Raw genomic sequence first — 23,054 nt, forward strand, 5'->3', positions numbered from 1 at the left:
TGGAGCTTCACACACTGTTTCAGCTGGAGGCTGCAAGGCAATGTTTACAGGTGTAAAGATTCAATACATACTGATGTAATCACGATGTGATGCAGTCCCATTCCTCTTACAATGATATGCTCAATACATATAATCACTGTCAGTGAAATATCAGGTATTTTTCCAGATTTTCATTTTCTAAATCAGTTGAACACCTCTGCTGTTTACACTCTGTGAAAAACGTCAAGATAGAATAATAGACCAACAGTAATGCTCCAACATATGCATTCTTTCATTTATTCCTTTTCTGTAGCATTTTCATCCTGTTCTGGGCTGCAATTGGTCAAGAGCCAACCCAGAATCACTGGCCGCAATGCAGGAACACCACACACTCACATTTATGGGCACATTTGCATGGCCAGTTCACCTACCAACATAGTTGTTGCTGTGGAGATATATTTGCAACAGCACTATTATACACTTTTTTTTAACATTTTTAATGTTTTATTTTCCGCGACCCTAAATTGGATAAGCGGTTACAGATAATGGATGGATGGATGGAATGTTTTATTTTACCAGCGTTTATCCCCCACTATTATGTATAAAAATGGACAGGAATTAACTTAAATACTTTGAGCTACAGTGAAGGTTTTGTGTACTAAATAATACAATTAAAATGTAAACACTAGTGTTGTATTGTTGAGCTTCTTTGAACACTGCAGGAACAATGTTCTAACAATGGCTTATGTGCCTTTATAACATCAGAAAGCAATGAACAACTTTACTCAGCTAATAAGCTAATCATCTCAAAAATTAGCACCTTGAGGCAATAATGCTAGCATAGCCTAAAGCTGTTTGCTGAAGAAATAAACTTAAAATATACTAATAAGTTTTCTTTTATTTCTGAAAGACATACCTCTTTCTGTTTAATTTCTGTTTCAAATTTAAAAAAGACATTCCAACATAAATGGTCAGGAACCAGTTTATATTCTTTTCATTTTTGGCCTATATTTCACTTTCACTCGCATACATTGGAGATTCCTCAACATTTTGCCGTTGCTTTCCCAGCTGAGGAATGTCATGAGAAAATCCAGGGAGCCTCCCAACAACACAGAACTACTAATAGGATTGACAGATATGCGTTTTCCCCCAAAGGGAAAAACATAGCCTTTAAGTGCGTACATTTTTGAAAGTCTAAAATCAAGTAAGCTGTATCTTACTCTTACCCAGCAAAAGTAATTACAGTATACAATTACAAGCTGTCCATACCCAGAATAATAGATAGTTGGGTACATTGTCCAAGGGTCAGCCAGTAGTGAAAGTCACATCTTACTGAGAATCTAACTTCAATTTTGGCCCTCACTGGGTCATATGAGTAGTTTCACATGATTTGCAAAGTGTAAAGCCATTTGGACTTTCATTCATCTTTCAGATTGTACAAAGATGCGACTATCTACATGTCCAGACCCATCTGAAGCTTCTACTTCACTCACTGGCAAAGCTTAAAGGCTCAGGGCTGCAAAGCTTATTTCCATATTTTTTAGGATGCTGATTGTTTTGGATCCCATGCATCTGAGGCATGTTAAGGCATGCATTCGCAGTTAGGATGAGCAACAGTTGTTTTCCACATAAAAGTTGAAATATTGAACTTGTACAAGATTCAACAGAATGTGAATTTTCTTTCAGTGAACAAGCTCAGTGATCAATAAGCATTTTAGCAACTCAAGTAGTAAGTGAGAGTATTAATATATGGTGATAAATGCAGAAGGAAAAATAAGGCATAGGCTCCAATTTTCAGGATTATGTTAAATCTTATGGAAGGTGTGCATAACTGTCTGAAAATCATAATTTATAATGGAGTGAATGGATTTTTGAAACAACACAAAATGTTAAAAGCTAATGCTAGCAAGTAGCTAGCTATCTGAATAATGTACTTCCATTTAACTTTTTTTTCTCTGTCTACATATTTTAAATCAGCCTTGCCATCCATTTTGGGATCAATATAATCTCTGTGTGTGTGTTTTTTTTTTTTACAATTAACTGAGGGAAGAGTTGGAGTAATGCTAGCTTGATTTTGTTATTAGCCTCTAGTTTTCCCAATAGTTTGTATTATTGTATCTAATAGTAATTAAATTTTACCTCGAAAATCAGCTAATGCAGCATATTACCCATATTTAAATGTCAAGCACTTTGTGGACTTGGTTATTAACTCACTCAATTATTCATGTATTCACTCAAGTTTAACATAATGTGCCACAATGTGCTATTCAGTGATTTGCATTGATAGTATCATTGTTAGAATACTGCCATCTTTGCTTACAGTGAAATAACTATTGTGGTTGTGTGTGTGTGTGTGTGTGTGTGTGTGTGTGCTTGTTCATTTCAATACTTACTATATATGAAACCCTCATGATGAGGAGTAAGTGCTGGGCGGAAGGATGCAGAGGGTGTGAGGCGTGTTCAGACGCGCTGTCTGGCTGGGAGGGTAATAGCTGGGAACGGAGGCTTCGAACACGCTGAAACTTGGGGCCTGCTTGGACTTGCCCCACATATGTGCCAACAATAATAATCAAAAAAAGTGTTGGGGTCTTTACTGGAAAAGCTGGGGTGTTAGAACTCATTTTCATCCCTTATGACACCTTGTGCTTTCGAGCTCCTGGAATGTCTGCTTGAAGCAAAGCCCTTGTTTGAGCCACCTCGTCCTCATCACTTACCCGTGACGCATAATATGTGTTTATGATTCAGCCAGCGATATCATTGCATTCTGAGGCCAATGAACAGAATCCAATCTGATTCTTGGAGCGGATTAAAAAGTGGGATTCAAGAAAGCATGGATTTAAAGATGTCGAAAAAGATAATAATCATTAATTTGAAGGCAGTAATCATTAGATGTGTATATGGGGGCATTCAAGTGACAGCTTATTAGTATGAAATATTCAGGATATGTTGGCATAGGCAAAGCTCACTGTTGTCAGAAACAGGATTGAATGGTGACAGGGTCTTCAACTGAGCTTTAAAACAGATGTCATGTTCACATATGGAAGTGACTCTTTGTATGTTTGATACACACAGTGCATTAAGCATCAGGAGTGATTTGGAATGGGCAGATGGAAAATTGGAACCTGATTCTTCCCAGTTATGATGCAACTCCAGCTGGACAGTGAATGTGAGAACGATGAAAGTATTGTAAAGTACCAGTGCATAACATAATATGAATCAGGCAGATTACAATGAATGGGCCCCTATGCCCGTCCTACAGCAGCCAGAGGCTACACAAACTGAGCGGTTCTAACCCCTCGGCTTGCCTCCCTGTGAGTCACTCACTTCTCCTATAGTAATCCCACATAACAACAGCCTACAAACCTCTGTCTCAAACCTGGGACTTCCCTGAATTAGAGATTTGACACTTTGCATTCCACTCGGCTTTGGCAGTAATCCCTGGTAATTTTGATCTCTTTTCTTTCAGAGGCTAAAGTGAAGGTTCTTATAGTCCTTGAAGATTAAAGCAGTACTGGTGTATTTTGAACAGATGCTATAAGGACCAAACCACTCGCATATGATGCATTATAATATATGGTGGGGACGCAGCTCGTATTATGTCCATAGAAAAGATGCTCTGGAGCAGCTACACATATATTTAAAGCTATTACACTCAGTGCCAAACATGGGCTAGAGGGCAGTGAACTGTTCAGCATTGGAACTGGGTTCTTTGGAGTGCCTGAGCCCCATCCAATACATTTGGAATGAGTTAGGGTGTTGTTTGTAATGCAGAACTTACCATTCAACATGTTTATTTGAACACACTAAATCTCTCATGATTAAATGGTATCAAATCTTTACAACAGTGTTCCAGCATCTATAGTTTTCCACAATAGTAGCCTGTTACTGCAGCAGAGGCTACCCTTTATTTCAGAACAAAATGTTGTATGAACTGGTGTCAGTACACAACTCCATTTCTAGATTTGTATTGTTTTCAATGCGGTGGTTTTATCCCAATGAAAATTAGCTGCCACTGAAGTTACATTTCATAACAAATGAACCCTAATAGATTCTGGAAAAACAAGTCATCCCTGCTGATTAATTCCTTTGCTAGCTTTGCTAGTCACCTAGCGAGGTCAGGCTAGTTCACTAGAAAACCAGTGTCTAACATTAATTTTTATACTAACTGACACAAACTAATTTTAACAATGAATTGTAATACAAATATATTTCTAAACATTAAAAACAAAGCATACGCATGCACACTGCTAAGTCTCTGCTTCTCTGGAGAGCTACAAAAATTCAACTTCTAGCAGAAAAGGTAAAACCTCTTTCCTCTTTAAGAAATCTATAATGAAGAAACTCTTTATGGTGCTTGGAGCTAAGACACCACTGTCTTAGTGATGTCCCAAGGCCTAAATACAGCAGTGCAGCAACAAATCCAAAATACATATACTGAATACACTCACGTATAAATGTGCAAATATAGAATTAATGAACCAGAGTAGGTGAATAGAGGAGAGACTTGCCAAAACCTATGATATACTAATAAAACATAAGATATAAATGATAAAAAACAACATCACTATTGGTTTTGTATAATGAATAAAATAGCTGTATTTTTTTAGTGTTGTAGATATTAAAATGCGCCGCCTGCAGGGTGTATTCCCATCATTATTTTATGTATAATTATTGTTAAAAATGTTTCCCTCCCTGTAATATTCATAGCCTCGCCAGCATTTTTTTTTAAAACCTATTACACAGCTCTATATTTTTGCTAGCTCATCTTCCTGCTAAGCCTTGTAAAACAACAAAGTAATAATAGTTTATCTTTCAACAGCAAGACACTTAACATTGTTCTCTCCTCAAATCCTGCCTGAAGCAAACAAACCCAAACATGGCAGCTTTGTGCAGAGTTTTATTTTCTTCTTTCAGTTAAAACAAGTTTGCAGCCTCTTTTTAAACATGAAATGTGTATTCCCCTACCATATGTGTTTGTGTGTGTCTTGTGTGTGTAGCAAGCTGCTCAGTCATGCCTCTCTAGGAGAGATACCACAAGATTTGCTGCCACTTCAACTGTGTGCGATAAACATGTTCCCTTCAAAATGAGACATGTACCGTAAACCACATCAGAGAATGTGATGTTATACATGTCAGTGTCAAAACGCCTTTCTTCTACACTTTGCTGAGTTTATCTGACTTCAAGTCTCTAGAGACTTGGGCTATGGATAGAACAGTTTACTGAATGTAAACCCTGTAAATTCATAAAATAAGAACACTGTAACAGACTACTTTCAGTAATGAGCAGTGGATACCTAGGATTTACTTCCTTTCCACTTCAGATGGGCATTATTTTTACAGAAGACATTTTAGAAGACAAGATAAAATATGAGCCACTTTATATTTAAGTGTTTAACAAAGGACGAGTTTTTAAAGATTTGTGTGCACATATTTGTTTTTCATATTCTGAGACAATGGAACTCATAAAACAGCGCACATCCTAGTAAACAACTAAAATACATTTTCATATTCTTGAGACAAATCAAGATCTGAAAGAAGGTACAGCTCTCAAGAAGCTGTTACTGAAAAAAAGAATTCAAACAAAAAGTAAGTAATTTTGGAAATTAAAAAAGAACTGCAGGCTCAGATCAATGAACTGGCCGCTCCAGAGCCCAGAGCAATATGTCATTGAATTAGTTTGGGATTACTTGGATGGTGAAGGAATTCTAAAATATTATATATAATTATAATTCTATATTATGAATTTAGAGCTTAATTATATAGATTAATTCATTCATTTATTCCTCTTTTGTAACTGCATCATCCTGATCATAGTTGTGATGAGTCCAGAAACTACCTAGAATCATTGTGCACAAGGAACCCAGGAACACACCCTCGCCAGTCCATCACAGGCCATCACACACTCACTCAAACCTGTGGAAAATTTCACACAGTCAATCCACCTACTAACGTGTTTCTGGATTGTGGGAGGTCACACGCTAACCTTGTCATAGATATTGACCGGAGGAAAGGAATGAATTCTGGACCCTTGGAGCTGTTTGGCAGTAACACTACCTGTAGTGCCATGCTGCCCTTTTAAGTATGTTAATTATAATCATTATATTTTGCCTTTAAGACTTTTGCATACTGCCTTTTTTGCTATTTCCCTGACACTTCCCTAATTGTCTGACAATAAATATCATAAATATCAAGAAAATATCATAATATATCATTATAATATTAATATCATTTAGAGACACAAAGGCAAGTGTGGTATAAACATAAATATATCTCCATGGTATGAATTGCAAACCCCAGAAAAGTGACCAACACTGGACAGTTATTTGATTCAAAAATGTTAATTTAAATAAATAAACAAATAAATAAAAAATATATATTTCTGTGTCTGCTTCATCCTGATCAGGGTCTTGGTGGGTCTGGAGCCTCCCTGGAACCACTGGGTGAAACCAAGGAACACACCTTGGACAGTGTGGTGAATTTATATTGTCCTAAATATAGTTAATGTAAAGAGTTACGGTTTAAGGTCAAGGTTATTCATGTCAATATTCATATAATAAAAATCATCTCTTTGCTTCAGCACAAGGCAAGCATCTCTGAATCACCTCTAATGGACTGTGATTTTTAGCCTAAAACCAAATGCTTTTAGATTTTTTTGCTTATGTCCAACACACTATAAAGCTTGATCTTTGTGGATATCTGGTCTTCAATTGTATTAATAGACAAGTAATCTTCCTTTGCTTCAGGACAACTTCTCTTATGAACAGGTTCAGACTTTCTTGTGTGATCAGTACATTTGTGTGATGATTTGATGACACTCAAACACATAAAAAGTTGTGTGGTCATTTATCAATGATGGAATAGTAGTTCTGATGACTGTTGCCACTCCAGCTTGTGCAAAAGCTTTATTGATTGTAGCTCTCCAGGGATCACTTCCAAGGACAGAGTTCCACTGCTCCACAGCCCAGTGCTTAGAGGGGAATTTTAGCCCTATATTTATCTCTTGGCATCTTTAGCTCATACACAGTGACTCTAGAGCATCTTCAATTCATTTAATACTTTTCTGTGGAGCACAGTTGAATGGGTGACAAACATAAATAAAATGCAAATACATATGAACTTCTAACCAAGGTGTTATATCCAGTATATAATAAGAACCACCACACCTTTGCACACACTGCCACAGTGCCCGTAGTGTTCAGGTACTTAAGTTTGGCAGTGGTTTATACTTCATTTACGGCAGTGTCTTCACATATGGTCATTCAGGGGTTACAACCACTAGGACAGATTCTGAATGACAGGCCATTTCCACACATATGCAAACTTCTGAGAATGAAGCGGAACGTTAGGCGCCAGAGGCAACCCTCAGTGGCAGCAGGATGAACGATGACCAGGGCTCTCACCTTACAACTCCACGCTAACAAGAATGAGCCAAGTTTACGCTTCAGTTAATCCGACAAACAGCTTAAAAGCCAAGCCGAAAGAGCAAGACCCCTGCTTCTGTTGTGCTGTGGGGGGTGGGTGGTCAACTGCATGACAGACGGACGTGACATCTTTTTGTTTTGACGCTGGCCAAAACAGACATGACTCCACTTTCAAGCTTCTCAGTTTAAAGATCCTTCGAAATGGAATTCTGATTTGTTTCAGATAGATGCTGAACATGTCTCACCTTAAAGCCAAAGATTACTTGAGAAGCAGAAACTACAAACAAAGTCTAGGAATGCAAACAACTTTGGAAAAATATACATGAAGATTCCTTGGAATAACTGAAAGTCACAAATATCGAAAGCTATAATAAATGAAAAGGCGGAACACAAGGCATATCATGAAAATCCATGTAATTTGGTTTTATATATTGTTGCTGCCCAATTAAAAACGTTTCTCCATTTGTGTGAACATTTCATGATGAATGGACTAATAGAAATGCTCCAGAATTATTTGGAATCATATTTTTTATACTGACTTCCACTGAAAGTTAAGAATCTCCTGTAACATTACTATTTTGGGAGATAAATGTTTTTAACTGGAAAGCGACGATCTGTTTTCTGCCTTACAGCTTTTCAATATATATCTGTATTTACATATTAAATAAGGATTCTAGATATGAGAGACATGTGCAGTGGACCTTTACACTGTACTGTATTTACTTCAAGATCATAAAACTAGTTACCTCATGTTAAAAAATCCATAATAAACATCGTTTAATGTAGCAACTTGCCTTAAGCAACATCACCACGTGTAGTAAATCTGCACTGGAATTGACAGCAACAGTGGGGCACTTTTTGGTATGAAGAGCATTAACACATCACCGGGAATTCTGGGAGACAGCATTACAGCTTGTTAATTTGAAAAAAAAAACTATACGTGCAATTAGAAAATTTTTTTATAATCTACTAGAAACAAAGATTTGGAAATGATATGTTTGTTTGGAAAGACTCCTTCCATTTCACAATACCATGAATATAATCAGACATAAAAAAATAAACATGTATGATAAAAATCAGCCAGGTGCAAAATTTTGAGGAACCTTCGAGGATAATTAGATTGAGATTGTTGGGGCGAGAGAAATGCATTGGAAGCACAAGAGAATTAAAATGAATTTGTAACAACTTTGAAGACAAATACATCAGCTAATAGACCGAGGTTTGATTCCCAGCTTAGACAGCATCACCGCACTATACCAATAAGAGTCCTGGGTAAGATGTCTAAAGCTGCATAAGCCTACTGCTGTAATACAATAAGAACTCTAAGCCACACTAATGAGAGCATTTACCAAAAGCCAGATATGAAATGTAAACATCTGTGTGAAAACACAGCATGGGACTGAGTGCTGAAAGCAGGGGTCTTGCCATGGTATAACATCCCCCGCCCCTTCATCCCAAAAAACTCCTAGAGGCCAGCTGTACTCACCGTCCAAGTGGCTGACTTGGCTGTGCTGGACTGCTGGAAAGTCACCTCGAAGCTGTGTGGCCCAGGATAGTCCGTGTTGGAGGGGATAGCTGGGGCTGGGGACATGGCCTCAAAGGTGGAGTTGGGCTGAGAGTAGGGCGATGGCGTGGGGACGTTGGAAGCAGTCTCTGAGCTGTATGGGCTGGTGGAGGCTGCTCGGTTCCCCAATCCCTGCTCCATACTGCTGCTTAGCAAGCTATACTGAGACTGAGCAGAAAGAGAGAGGGTGACGAAGAGAGAGAGAGAGAGAGAGAGGGAGAGGGAGCAGAAAAAAGAAGGAGGGAGAGACAGGTAAGCAGGCAGGAAGGACGGAAGAAGTGGAGACACAGGTAAACGGAGGAGGGAGCTGAAATGCAACAGGTAAGAGGACTTAGGAGGGGAGGGTGGGGTGGGGGTTGGTTGAGGAGTTTGGAACATGTCCATTAGGCTCCTGTTACACCTGGATTTAATGTTGTGGTACCCCCCGCCCCCAAACACACAACTGAACACCCCCACTTCCCCAGCATGAGGTTGTAAAACACAAGAATTATCTGTCAGACGTCTAATTGCCTGCCGTAGCCCTCCATCATTGATCTGTACACACACACACACACACACACACTGGCACACCCCAAAGACCAAACCCCCAATAAATTACTAGCATAAGAGTAGGTTTGATCTCAACAGATAACCTTCAGAAACAGTGTGTCATGACTAAACAGCTGTTCACAAAACACAGATTACAGGTATTGGGTAATTTTTGAAGTGTGTTAGCTTTTAAACAAACACCAGCAATTCCAAACTCATAAACTTCCAAAAAGTGAAAGGGATTGCAGTGTCCTGCAAAGCATCCAAGCACCCTTCAGAGTCAGAGACCACCCTTCATTTTCTTCACTCTCAAAACAGCCATTACGGGCAAGCTCAGGTATCATCATCAGAGATAAAAGCAGAAAATTATTCAAATATAATAAGCCATGGCACATCTGACATAATATGTTTAAAGTGTTAAATATATCATTTTTGTCCAAGAAAAACATGAATGCCCAGAGGAAAAAAAAAGACAAAAAAGCAGCACTCGTTAATATCTCAGTAGTTTCTCCTAAACAACAATGAGATGAGGTCAAAAGACAGGGGAGACTTTGGTATAAATCTCCTGCTGCTCAAATGTGTCTCCTGAGATAAAGTGATCTCACAGGTGTCTCCTCTGGAGTTTTGGTGGAGATCTCAGTAAAGTCACAAACTATACTCAGATTTTCCAGATGAACTAAATCCTTTTATCGCCTTTAAATATCTACTGTGTCCCGTGTCTCCTTGTCTCATTCTTTTTCTCCTAAGGAATTTTAGGAGAATCACTATTGTGTCTCCTGATCCATTACAGAGCAACTTAAGAGCAATAAAGCCAAGTCAGTGGAAGTCAAGGTAAAGAGATTTATTTCAAAATAATTTGGGAGCATTTCTATTGGTCCATTAATCATGAAATTTTCACACAGTGTGAAGGACAGCTGCTGTGTTCAAATTTTGTAGCAAAATAAATATTGGCAAAAATCAGATGTGTGAGATGTGAGAAGGGCCTTTACCTACTTTTAAGTATAGTGCATTGTCCAAATGGGCCGAACTGTGGTTCCTCAGATCGCTCTAACCCCTGCAGATCTGGTAAAAACCCTTCAAAACAGACGGTCAAATCCAAGTCCAGAATCACATGCCAGCAGCAATACATCCCTACAGCCTCACAACAGTGTCCAGCATCCTTCAGTTCTCACATATCTCTGGCTTGTTCTCTTCTCTCCAAGCCTTTCTCCTGAACTGTGACCCTTGTGGATAGCAGCAGGAGAGTGACCGCCGAGGAGACGGAGGAAAGGGAGTACATTGAGTACATTGTCCTAATTATGGCATGCCCTTAGCTATACCACAACACTGGAACAAGTATATACTTGCAGGAAAACACCTTCTCCTGGTCTAGATTATGGCAACAGCACTTGTCAGACATACTCCTAGTAGAAAAGTTGAGATGAAAGTGAGGGAATGAAGAAAGAAGGCTAAAAGGAGAAGCAACTGAAAGTGACAAAGGTTTCCATGCAGCAGATGGATATTCCCCATACATAAGTCTCATATTTGATTGTAAAAATATATTTTTCTCTTTACAGTCAAAGCCAATTTCAGCCACTATCTAGAACCAGGACCATGTTTCTTCTGAGGTATGTGAAGCACCAGTGTATATCCTTGAACTCTTGCTAACACAATATCATTGGACAATTCAACATACTTGAAGGAGAACACTAAATGCCTAGTTACAGTACTCTTACAGCTGATAACAGATGATAATGCTGGAGCCATCCAGCAGTTATAATACATTTAATTCCTGGGCATGGATGGCTGAGGCATTTCCAGGGATCAGTTAGGGTTAGAAGCTAAAGAGGAGAGGGTTTTTTTAGGAGCTCACGGTTCAAAATGTAGCATCTGTAATGGTATTGGGGTCCCTTAATGAACATAAAATGGGTAACATATAATTCCGTGAAGGCACCGTTAATGTTGAACGATATATACAAGTTTTAATGCCCGTTCTTAGACCTTGTATTTTTCAGAGAGGACTTGATTATCTCAGCAAGACATTGCCAATCCATATTCTACATTGATTACAACAGCATTATTCTGTAGTAGACATTTTGCAGCTGTTTTCTGGGAAGATATTCCACTTGACAAGTAACAATACCTTAGTACCTTCACACTACAAACCTCTGTGTGTCACTAGGACACAAAAAAGAAATGAAAAGGCTTAGAGATAAAGGCACTATTCTTCTTCCCTGTTGATAGGAACAGAGAGATAAGCCAGTGTTGACTTATGTCACTCTACAGACTTGGGGCAGTTTGAGGGCATGTGTAACTCTTACCGGAAAACAATAATTGTTTTTAATATCTGTTCTGTTTTAAAGGGTCTTAAGTCTGTTTGAGAATTTTGTACATTTGCCCAGTCACACATTTTACCTTCCCAAAGTAGTTGTTTGTCTTTTGATTTTTATTGGGGACTTTCCACATCGGTGGGGAAACCAAACCTGGAGCGTCAGCTCTCAAAATGTTCAATATGAGGAACACATACACACACACACACACACACACACACACACACACACACTCAGATGTACCTTATTACAATGCTGAAACATGTTGCACAGCAAGTTGAAACAGGAAAAATCAAAGCTTCAGCTTTGTGTGTGAACACAAACCATCTAAGCATTCTTCCTGACCTAATGGATTAAGACGAGGAGTAGCACATACACCTCCCAAACAGCAGCTAAATCCACTCACTCTCTCACTGTCAGTCACAGCTTACCATGTCCACCCATAGAGTTTAGGTGCTGTCATCAGAACTGAATCCAAAACACTCTGAGTTACTGACTCAATCAAAGCCAACTTTTACTTTCTGTGCCACCATGTGTATAGGGGTTGCCATTTCAATCGTGTAAAAATCCTGGAAATTTTATTCATTTCATTTTAATTAATTAATCTACTATTATTATTATTATTATTATGCTAAATTTACTGCATGGGTAGCTATGCTCATGATGTAATCTGAGGCTGTTGCTTCATAGATAGAAATCTGACCCAATAAAGTCTATTCACTGGCCGTATATAGGTTTTGATAGCATAAAAATGTCAAATACTAAAATATGAAAAAGGCTTCAATTTTGGCAGGGATGGACTTGGCCTGTTACCTGGTTCCCCTGATCACAGCTTTTAACATCATAGCCATTATTAAATGATGATGATTAGTGGCCTGATATACTTTTCTATATCACTTAGAATGTTTGGTTCTCTAATACTAGCCATTAAACCTGTTGCATATTAAGATTGTTTGCTGGTGAGTTTAAATCATTTTATTTTACCAAATTTCCCCAAGCTGTCTAATAGCCATTTCATTCCAGTAGATGATTCTCTTCAGCTATTCCAATGTTTCTTCTGAGTATCTGCCTTCTTGCAGGTTTCAGCCTCTTTCTTACACAAATACATATCATTCAGCTAATCCAAAACTTCTGAAAGCAATAATTAGATGAATGAGATGGATTTGGTAAATACTACAGGAAGGTAGAGATCCAGGTGCCGGGTTGGTGACCATTGTATTTAAAGACTACTCCAGTGTGCAGAGATCAACCTACATTCTGCTGCATCGTTTACATATTAACGTATACTATTACTTGACAATTAGAAAAATACTGAGACGTCAAAAACAGCAACACGGTTACAAGAGTTTATCACAAGGTTACTAATGTCTGTTATGTGTGGGCTCTACGTCAACACAATTTCTTTTCATTGTCTTAATCCTTGGTCCAAATCATGGACTCTCCTGTTAACTACAGCAGATTAAATTCAGTGGAGGTAATTTTGTAGAAAACAGCAAGTATAAACTAGCTCTTAAAATATCTAAATGAAAAAATCCCACCATCCTTCCAACTCTCCTTCCAAAGCCTTTTTCTAAAACACATGATCATTCACTGCCTGACTACAGCTAGAGGAGCTGTTTGTTGATTTATTGATTGCTGGATCTATTGACAGCTGGATGTAAATAGTATTTTAAAAACAAATCAAAAATGCTTCTAAAATAAATTTCCTACTCGAGCTTTAACTTGAAAAAATGGTTTAACATGATATAAAATGCTAGTTTAGTGGGACTTGTAAAGCTGAAAGAATAAATTAATGTTACTTTATACCTGGAAACATCTTACAGTTTACAGTCAAGGTTTGAGCCTAATATTGAACTACAGAACATTACGAATTGATTTTCTGTACTTAAACTTTGAAAATGGAGGCTTAGACCCCAATATGCACTTTCTAACCTAAGTTAGTAAAACGGAACCAAACCAAAGCCAGCCCAAACAAGAATGATTTAATAGGGTTTGGCGGTTTTGAGGGGGGTAAAAAAAATAGGCAGTGGGCTCCCAGCCATTTACTCATCTACAGAGTGTATTACATCTTATCACACTGTTGATATCACAGACACAGTTGATGAAAAGGCAGCTTATAGAGATGGGAATTGATGTGGGCAGCGTGACATAATGCTGAGTATCTTCTGAGCTTGCTCAGACACATCTCTGCTGGGTGAACTACAGTGCACAGGAGGAGCAGCTAAATGAAGAGAGCTTAATATAGTACAGTGAAAAAATATCGCCATCTGCTGAACAGGTGGAGGAGTGCAGTGTAAAACAAAGTTGTAAACACTGTTTCTTATGAATGATTTCTGCTACTTTAAGAGCCACCCATTGTTGAAACAGGCATTCACCTGTGCACTCCGTTCATATAATGTCCAAAGAAATTAAGCCTATGGTCACCATGCCAAAGCACTGGGGAGTTGAGCAAAACACCTCCTACAGCTTTGAGATGCTTTTCCACCCAATACCACTAGGAAAGAAGCTGTATATATATATATATATATATATATATATATATATATGATGAGCATTCAACAAAGGCTCAGTCTTTGTAAGCAAAAATTGAAAAATACCATCACTTTATGCCAAATTTCATGAAAGAACTGTCAAATGAGTGGCAGCCATGGCCTTGAAATTAGAGAAGCGAGCTTGAGGGTTGTTGGTTAGATTCCTGGGACCGGCAAGACAAAATTCATTTACGCCTGAAGTGCCCTTGAGCAACGCACCTAACCCCCAAACTGCTCCCCGGGCGCCAAGGTGGTTGGCAGCCCTCTGCTCCTCTTGTGTGCATGTGTTTGTGAAGAATTGCTCACTAGTGTGTGTTTGTGTGTTCACTACTACGGATGGGTAAAATGCAGAGAAGTAATTTCCCTAAGGGGATCGGTAAAGGTGTTTATTCTTCTTCTTCAAATAGTGGAAACAGAACATTTTATAGTGCAAGATTGCAAAGAAGTTTGGTCATTTAACATCTACAATACTTTGAAATGATTCACTATGGCATTCCAAAATGCATTATCATAGGAAAGTGATAAATATAGCCATATAGGCTTGGAAGTACTTTTAAAAACTGCTGTCACTTAACTGAGTCAGACGCTGCATCAAGTAACACAACCTGCCATACATCTATTCTATGTGGAACCGCTAATGAGTTCTCATCTCAGATGGTCCCAAAGATATGTTTTCAGAAGAAATTAAAAAGGACCATCCAGACTGTTATCAGTGACAGGTTCAAAAGCCAACATCTTTCATGGTATAAGGAGTGCATCTGTGACCACTGCATGGTGTGAGAAGTTTCTATTAATGCAGAGGCGAGCATAGGGGAGACATGCTGCCATCCACACTACAACCTTTCCTGGGAAGTCCAAGCAAGACAACACCAGGCCTCATTCTGTAAGTGCTACAACAAGACACAGAATGTGTGTCTCCTATTCGCTCATCATAAAGAGGAGAATCCTCTTTAAGGCATCAGGTTTTAAGTGTGCTCATATTTACAAGATACAATTAAGCTGTTCATTGAAAACTGAACTGTGCTTTTGTTTATTAAAAAAGTTTCAAGGAAATGAACAAATTCTTGTTTTTATTGCATTTTACAAAATGAAATGGGGTTTGTTTATGTCTGTGTATAAAGAGACTACAAACTTTAACCAATTGTTTCCTAATGCCTAAGTATGCTAAAAAATACATATTTGAACATCAGGTTTCAAAATAAAAGACCTAAATTAAATTGTATAAATCTCTCATAAATAAAACCTAATGTTCTTAATGACACATATTAAAAATACTGACATTTTATGCGTCTTACTGTAACATAACTAACACAAGCAAATTAGTAGTCACTATGTCAACTCTGGAGGCAATCAACAGGTGTCAAACGAAGGCACACACCTTTTCTTAGGTTATTTAATTCACTTTCAGAGCTACTTAGGTTTAATCTCCCTTAAGTTCCTCAAATTTAATTTATATTGGGAATCTGACAACACCATTAACACATACAACACTGTCCAACTCCTACCACTCCATGCCTGGAAAACTCACCAATACTCTCTGCAGAAGTTACCTACTTCTAAGTATATATATGAACTTACATTTACAATCAGATGTGAGCAGAAACCTACATTTTCAAGTGAAAATTGTGTTTCTGGAGTAAAATTATGACTAAATTGTAGCATTTCAGAAATGCTACAAACTTACAAATGTTCTTTATTAAAGAAAATGGTTCTATATAAAACCCTGATCCCTTGAAGAACCTTTTTCATGATTAAACGGTTATTGCAAGCTAGAGGAAATGTTTTTGGTGCCTTTTGATTTTCTAAAATAATATATAGACCATCTATAGCACATTCTCCATTAAATGAAGAATCCTTTCATGATGCAAAGAACCCTTTAATCATATAATCATATAATAATAAGTCTTCAGGGTTCTATATAGAACAATTTACTTTAATAAAGAAGCCTTATAGAACCACAAACTGTAAGTGTGTACTTCAGCACTGAGTAACTTCTAGGACAGAAACTTCTTAATACATCCTACATCTATGTTGCTGCCGACCTTGGTAAAACTCTAGAAACAATTGGCTTGACCAATCACAAAGCAGCACGCAAACAACACAACAAAATCAACCATTTATAAATGAATAAGTCGTTAAGTATGAATGGTTGAAATGTACTAGAGTAAGAAGTTGATTATATTCCTCAGTGATAAAGTTAAGTAAAATAAATGTATAACCATCAAGAACATATGATATACTCTGCTTAGTTACTTGAGCATATGGGACTAGTTACTACTCACCTCTGGCTACAATACATTAAGAAGTGCATGTTATTGAACTATCTTTTGACTACACAGTCTACTCACTGATTACAAAAAGTTGCACTTGCTGAATTCTGTAAAATGAGAATGATATTTTGTGTTACTATAAGGTTCACTAGGCAGGAGAACTGCTGACCACACATATCTATTTCAGTCCAGTACTGTGGTACAGCATCAATAACAAGAATAACTATGGCTGTGTTAACATTGCTTCTGCTGATCTAGAATAATATTCTCACCTACCGTGCCGTACTGATGAGTGGGGTCACTGATGCACAGCATTGTAGCGACCCAAGAGGGTGGGCAGGCGACAGGAGACCCTCTCGCACCTGGATGGTCATGTGACCTTGCAAGAAGTTCAGGTGAGTGTGGAAAGACTAAATCCCGCACCCTACTTTCCTTTCATTTCCCAGTAAATGCTTTGCTGAGTGCAATGTCTCTGAACCAGGTTTCGACTGTTATAGAACAGCGGGAGGATTTTTTCTATATTCTAGTCCCGGCCCTGTCAACTTCTAGCAGCAGCTAACAACAAATCTTGGTCCTCCCACTTTTTGGCCTCATGACTATTTATTAACAACAAGGGCAGGTCTGGACTTGCCTGCCAATGGATTGGGCGATACCAATTTGGCTGGAAGGGGACAGGTACTATAGCACTTATCTGCAAGCAAATTGAGTGTTTTTGACAAGAACGGAACTGCAGCGTGTCTCACATAAAGAACATCGAGAATTCATTTTCGCTACACACCAAAAAATAAATAAAAAAAGAAAAAACAAACAAACAAACATAAATACTGTTACCATATCCTTATTTTTTACAACTGCACATGTATTTACAGAGGTGACAAGCCCTTAAAAACATGAAAGCAATTTATTCTTGCAAAATACTGTGGGTCTAAACCCATTCAACAACCCTACCCAACACACACACACACACACACACACACACACAAACATATGTTCAAACAAACAATATGTTCAAACAATAACAATAAAAATGATGGTCTTGCTATATGCCCATCTACTTTAAGACTAAGTCTACTACAGTTAAACAAATTAAATATGTCATAATATCTTAAATCAAGCACTAGAGCGTTGGACTTAGCAGCACAATTACAATAAATGCTAAAATCTCATAGCTGTACGTTCATCCCAGAGTTTGGAAGGTCAAAAAACTTGACTCTCCAATACATCTCCTTGTGTCAAAATGGTTACCAGACAATGCATTTGAGGATGCAATGAAGGTGACTGGCCCAATACTTAAACCATGTGGCACACCAAAAGCCAATCTGGTGGATTAACAGACTGACAAAAAATTAGAACTCTACAGTACCTCATGCAACAGTGTAATGAAATACACAAAAAACCTAAACAGTTAGGCCCTCTAAGGCATGCAACCACTCATCTAGATGAGCATCCTACACCCACCTACTCCACCCCCACTCTTAGCACGTGTGCCCCAGATGGAAAGGAGCAGCAGGTGTCATGTTCCTGGCTTGGTTTTTCCCTCTAATTAAGTCATTATAACCACCCTCTTTAAATCCCAGACCATAGCCTGACCTGCTGTGGAGCCTGAGGAGAGGGAAAACAGAGCAGAGGAGAGGGAAAACCGAGCTGAGGAGAGGGAAACTAGGCAGAGAGGAGGGAATCTTTGCTCGTACGGAGGGAAAAGCAGCCTGGTTTGGGATAGCTTTAGAAACAATTGTGCTGTTGGAAGCATCACAAAAACAGAAACCTTGAAAATCTGCTCCCAATAAACACCCAGTAAGAACAGATGTGTGCTTTAAACACTTTGTTTAAAGATGAAAAGTTTTTTTTTTCTGGTCTGGTCTGAAGGATTATATACAAAATCAAGAAATGTGTACCCTATGTTGGAATTACATGGGTAGTTCGAATTGCATGTGTTTCAACTACTCAAGACAATTATTCCTGGCTCAGTTATACACAATGTCCAAATGTATCCTGACACCCATTGTAATTAGTTAATTCTGCTACTTTCCAGTGCACTCACTGTTGACACAGTCACAGCTTGAATAAAACAACATAGAAAATCATTGCTGAATGGGATGCACATAAACATAAGAAAACCATGCTCAAAAAAGAGCATCTGCTAGAGGGATACAAACTTTTCCAGCACTGCATTGTGTTCTCTGGTGTGATGCACTCTATACAGATCCTTTGGGAAGGATCTAAGGTTAGTCCAGCCCTCATTTATGTTTATGTGAGGCAGTGCCATCAGACCCTCACAGCAATGTTCCAACAACTAATGTAAAGCTATCCCAGTAAAAGAAATATTGGATGGGCTGGAATCTAAAAAACAGTTTGCCATATAGCGCATAAACCAAAATAATTTCCAGTCAGATGCTTCAGTTACAGAATCTCCTTTCACTGGAATTAGACTTTGAGGAACTATTAACCACAATCACAAGTTAAACTACATTCAAATTTCAGTGTTGATTACTCATAAACTAATAAGATTTATGAATGGTATTCTCACCATGACATTGTCATTGAGGTCTCTCATTTGGTAGACATCCATGCATACTTCAGCCCGGTTGTTGGGTAGGCTGCTGGATGATCCCCTGTCCCCTGGATGATTGGTCTGGGGAAGCCCAAAATATGTGCTGTCCGGCTCCCTATGAAACCCCCCCACCCCCGCCAAAAAAAAAAAAAAAAAAGAACAATACAAGAGCTAAGTGAATAACTGGAATTTATTTCTATGATAAGTCAATGGCCACATGTAGTTGATTCTTTGGTTAAAGCCATTGTCATTATATTTTCAAATTGCTTTTGAGTACACAGTTCATGGATAAGTAAATTTACCATGAAAAATAACGACAATTATGTCCAGATAAAGAAACTACCACAAATCCAAGTGAGACTGGCTAGGGAACTTACAGGCTGGTCCACAGGTTCTCAAATGTTGTACCCTCGTCACTGGTGGAGGACTGGGACATCTTGGAGATGGGGTGCTCCACCGTGGGGTAAATTACTCTGAGGAATGGACACAAAACAAACATTATAAACATCCTTATTCTGACCATAAAAATGTGAAAGTGCAAAGCTGAACTGCTATAGTATAGTGTCTGAGTATACTTCAAATGTTACATTGAACAGCACTGGTCAATAGGGAATACCGAGGTCATATCACCAACACCAACATGGCATAGTCACATCTCAGCAAACTCACATCACTTCACTTACAGGTCTGAGCAAATGTCAGGGACCCTTCTCTTATTTATAGTTATACCCTTCAAATAACTATGAACATGACTTTAGTATAGAACTGTAGATTTAATTGATTATTATGAACAGTGGAACTCTTAAAGCTCATGAATTATACCTTGTAAATAAGAGGCAATATTTGAATGTAATGGAGAGGAGAGCCTTAGCGCACAGAAGATTTCATTTGTAAGTAATTTCCACCTTGACTCCCAGTGCTGCGTCTCCCGTCATAATCCCTGCAGGCTTTGGGGCTGGGTGTGCAGATTCAGAATCAAGGTGCCGGGTTTTGCAGGCCTGAACCTGCCTAGCACCATCCCAGTGGGACAGAGCGCCACGTGGTACTGGATGGACTTCCTACATTTGTCTCCCCAGTAAACAATGGCAAGGCATCTTCCTCTATTCTGTAGAGACTAAATTGATTGCAGAAAGAAGTCTCTAACAGAGGTACCTTTTAGATGGTGGACGATGGTAGTCTAATGCCAACCATGTACTTATAACAGACAGGAAAATCTGAACACGTGTCAGCAACTTTAGTTAGTATGTAAAATATTTCCTAGTGGTAAATTGGGGTTAATTTCAGGACAGATTCCCAACACTACATTCACCTACATCTGAAATATATTTATAAACAGAAGACATCCTCAATTAAAATGTCTGCCAAGCCAATCACTGCTATCCCCTTAGAAACACAAATTTCCACATGATCAAATAAAGAAATTAAATAATAAATAAATTGAAATAATGAATGACTGCATTGACAGCACATTATATCATTATTAATAAACAGATTTTTAAATTATTTATAAATCTTTAAATGTATAGTCTTATTCAAAAGTGGAACCAATTTACCCTTATGGCATTTGCAGATGCTTTAATCCAAAGCAAGTTACTGTTTTTAATCATTAGCTTAAGATGCATACAAATGTAGTATTAGGAGTCTTGCCCAAGGTCTCTTATGTACAATACTTGTGGTATCCTGAGTTAGGAATCAAACTGTAGTCTGCAAGAGCAGCGCATTTTAATGACATACAGAACATTACAGAAAATGAATGAATGACATGACAATTTTTTATATATCGAATGGATTTTAGCTTTTTTCAGTTTTTTTCTACACCATCAGAAAGCAGCATGTCCCTTGCAGCATAAATTTTATAAGCAAGGGATTTGAGTGACTCTTCCAAAAATTTATATAATTAGCTGCATAGTAGGGCTGGGCAATTAATCGAAAATGAATCGAAATCTACATTCAAAACTTCTAATTAAAATAATCTTGTCTATACCAGTTATATTGATTATTTTTATTGTGTTGTGTCCCCACTGTATGTTCATACTCTCCCTTTAAACAAAGCTGTAGCCACTGATTTTGCCCCTATCTGCCACATGGAAGCAACCAAAACGCAGAGGCTGACCAAGCCACTAAAGCAGCTACTACCAAAGAAAAACACAGCATCTGTAATTTGAATGTGTTTTGCTTTGACTTTAATTAAGACGACCAGAACCTAAAGAAGTCAAATGTAAACGCTGAGAAAAAACAGCGACCAAAGCACAATCACACACCAAATATAAACAGTGTTCAAAAAACAAGAGAGGAACAAGCTCCCAGCAACATTAGTGAAAACATCCCATATTTAACACTGGAGAATATTTACAGTACAAGCCTCATCACTGAACTATGAGGGTCAAAAATACAAAAACAAAATTATCTTTCATTAATCGTAATCGTGGTAAAGTGTACAGTTAATCGTGATATCGCCCAGCACTACTGCATAGGGAATGTAGAGCAACCATCTTTGGGGCAACATCCCCACTTTTTTGAACAGGCATAGTTTTGAATTAGCTTCTCTGGTCAAGCAGATCGTTTTTGTTTTAATTTTACTTTGTAAACATATAATATTTCTATCTTACTCACTTATTTGCTGAGGGATTTAAATAATTTTTAACTGTCTTGTTCTGTTCAATGTTCTGTTAAGGTCTTTTGAAATTGTTCAATAATGTGATGCCTGTCTGATAGTTTCACCCCCTGTCTGTTTATACACGTGTGTGTCTGTGTTTGAGAGGCTCTTTCTGCGAAAGACGTTAACTATAGCTCTTTTCTTTCTCCCTGAACGCGCTTACTGCAATGGAGAGTGACGTCACCACGCCCGAAGAACGCGCGCTTTGCTGGAGCGGAGCGCGCGCGTCCTGTTGTCTCAGCAACGACCAACGCCAACGGAGCGCCGAAAGAGAAAGTGAGACACGCGCGGGTTTGTTTCTGTGAACTGTGGGGACATTACATAGTTTTCCAGTACTTTATCAATTAATAATATTATCTTGAGCGCCACCCTTACTCCCTGACCTTAATCGAGCGCATGTGATCTCCTTCAAATATAACGAGTTACGTTGTGGGGACCTGCCTGAGGTCTCCACAAGACAAACACGTCCCTACATTATGAGTGGGGAAACAAGGTATGGCCCCCCACAACGTGATATATTCCTGGCACACACACACACACACACAAACACAGAATATAATTTCCAGCAAACAGTAATCCTCCAATACGTAGAAAGCAGTTAATTTGAAAAACTGCCTGCGTTAAATCCCAAAACAAAAAGACTGAAAACCCTAAATTGTAGATTTGAACTTGTTTGAAAAGCGTGACACCCTTCAATAAGAAACACAGCACATAAATGAATACGTGCAGCCAAAGCGAGCAGTTGCTGCTAGTGAAAGTTTCTCCTGAGGACACTGTAGATGGTGAATGAGAGACTTATTCCCTTGTTGACTATTGCCCCGAGACACAGTTCTTCAGCAATTACACACAGACGACTGGGATCAACACTGAGAATTGAATTATCGCTCTCCTTTATACAAGAATACGCGTCTGTTCGTATGACAATGGGCTCTTTAAACAAACAGAACAGAAGAGCAGCTCGGTGTCGGTGCTGCGTTAAGGAACCAGCCATTTACCTTTTCTCGGATTGAGAAAGTGACCCAGAGCTACTGTGGTAAAACAAAATATCATCAATAACGAGAACTACCACTGCGCAAAGCAAAACACCGTCCTGAGCTCGTGTGGGACAAGGCAGCCTTGACAACGACATACACACTCAAAAAAACTGAAGGAACGAGGCTTAAATGATTTACATTCTCTGAGAATATTTGAGGAGACTGCAATCAGCCGTTAAAACCACGTATAGCCAAATATACTTGAGATATT

At 38.4% G+C, this 23,054-nt stretch overlaps 1 protein-coding gene across 1 annotated transcript in view; it reads right to left on the reverse strand.

Annotated features, from left to right (window-relative positions):
• Positions 1 to 19,612, reverse strand: part of tp73 (tumor protein p73) — a 31,780-nt gene extending 12,168 nt beyond the window's left edge. The window contains exons 1-3 of the mRNA XM_066643230.1: positions 19,531 to 19,612; positions 19,130 to 19,268; positions 8,887 to 9,132 (exon numbers count right to left, since the gene is read on the reverse strand). Coding sequence (XP_066499327.1) covers positions 8,887 to 9,132; positions 19,130 to 19,268; positions 19,531 to 19,589 — 444 coding nt within the window. The 5' untranslated portion in view covers positions 19,590 to 19,612. The remainder of the gene's footprint in view (positions 1 to 8,886; positions 9,133 to 19,129; positions 19,269 to 19,530) is intronic.
• Between the last annotated feature and the right edge of the window lie 3,442 nt (positions 19,613 to 23,054).

The sequence above is a fragment of the Hoplias malabaricus genome, chromosome 14, assembly GCF_029633855.1.
Source record: "Hoplias malabaricus isolate fHopMal1 chromosome 14, fHopMal1.hap1, whole genome shotgun sequence".
Classification (NCBI taxonomy): Eukaryota; Metazoa; Chordata; class Actinopteri; order Characiformes; family Erythrinidae; genus Hoplias; species Hoplias malabaricus.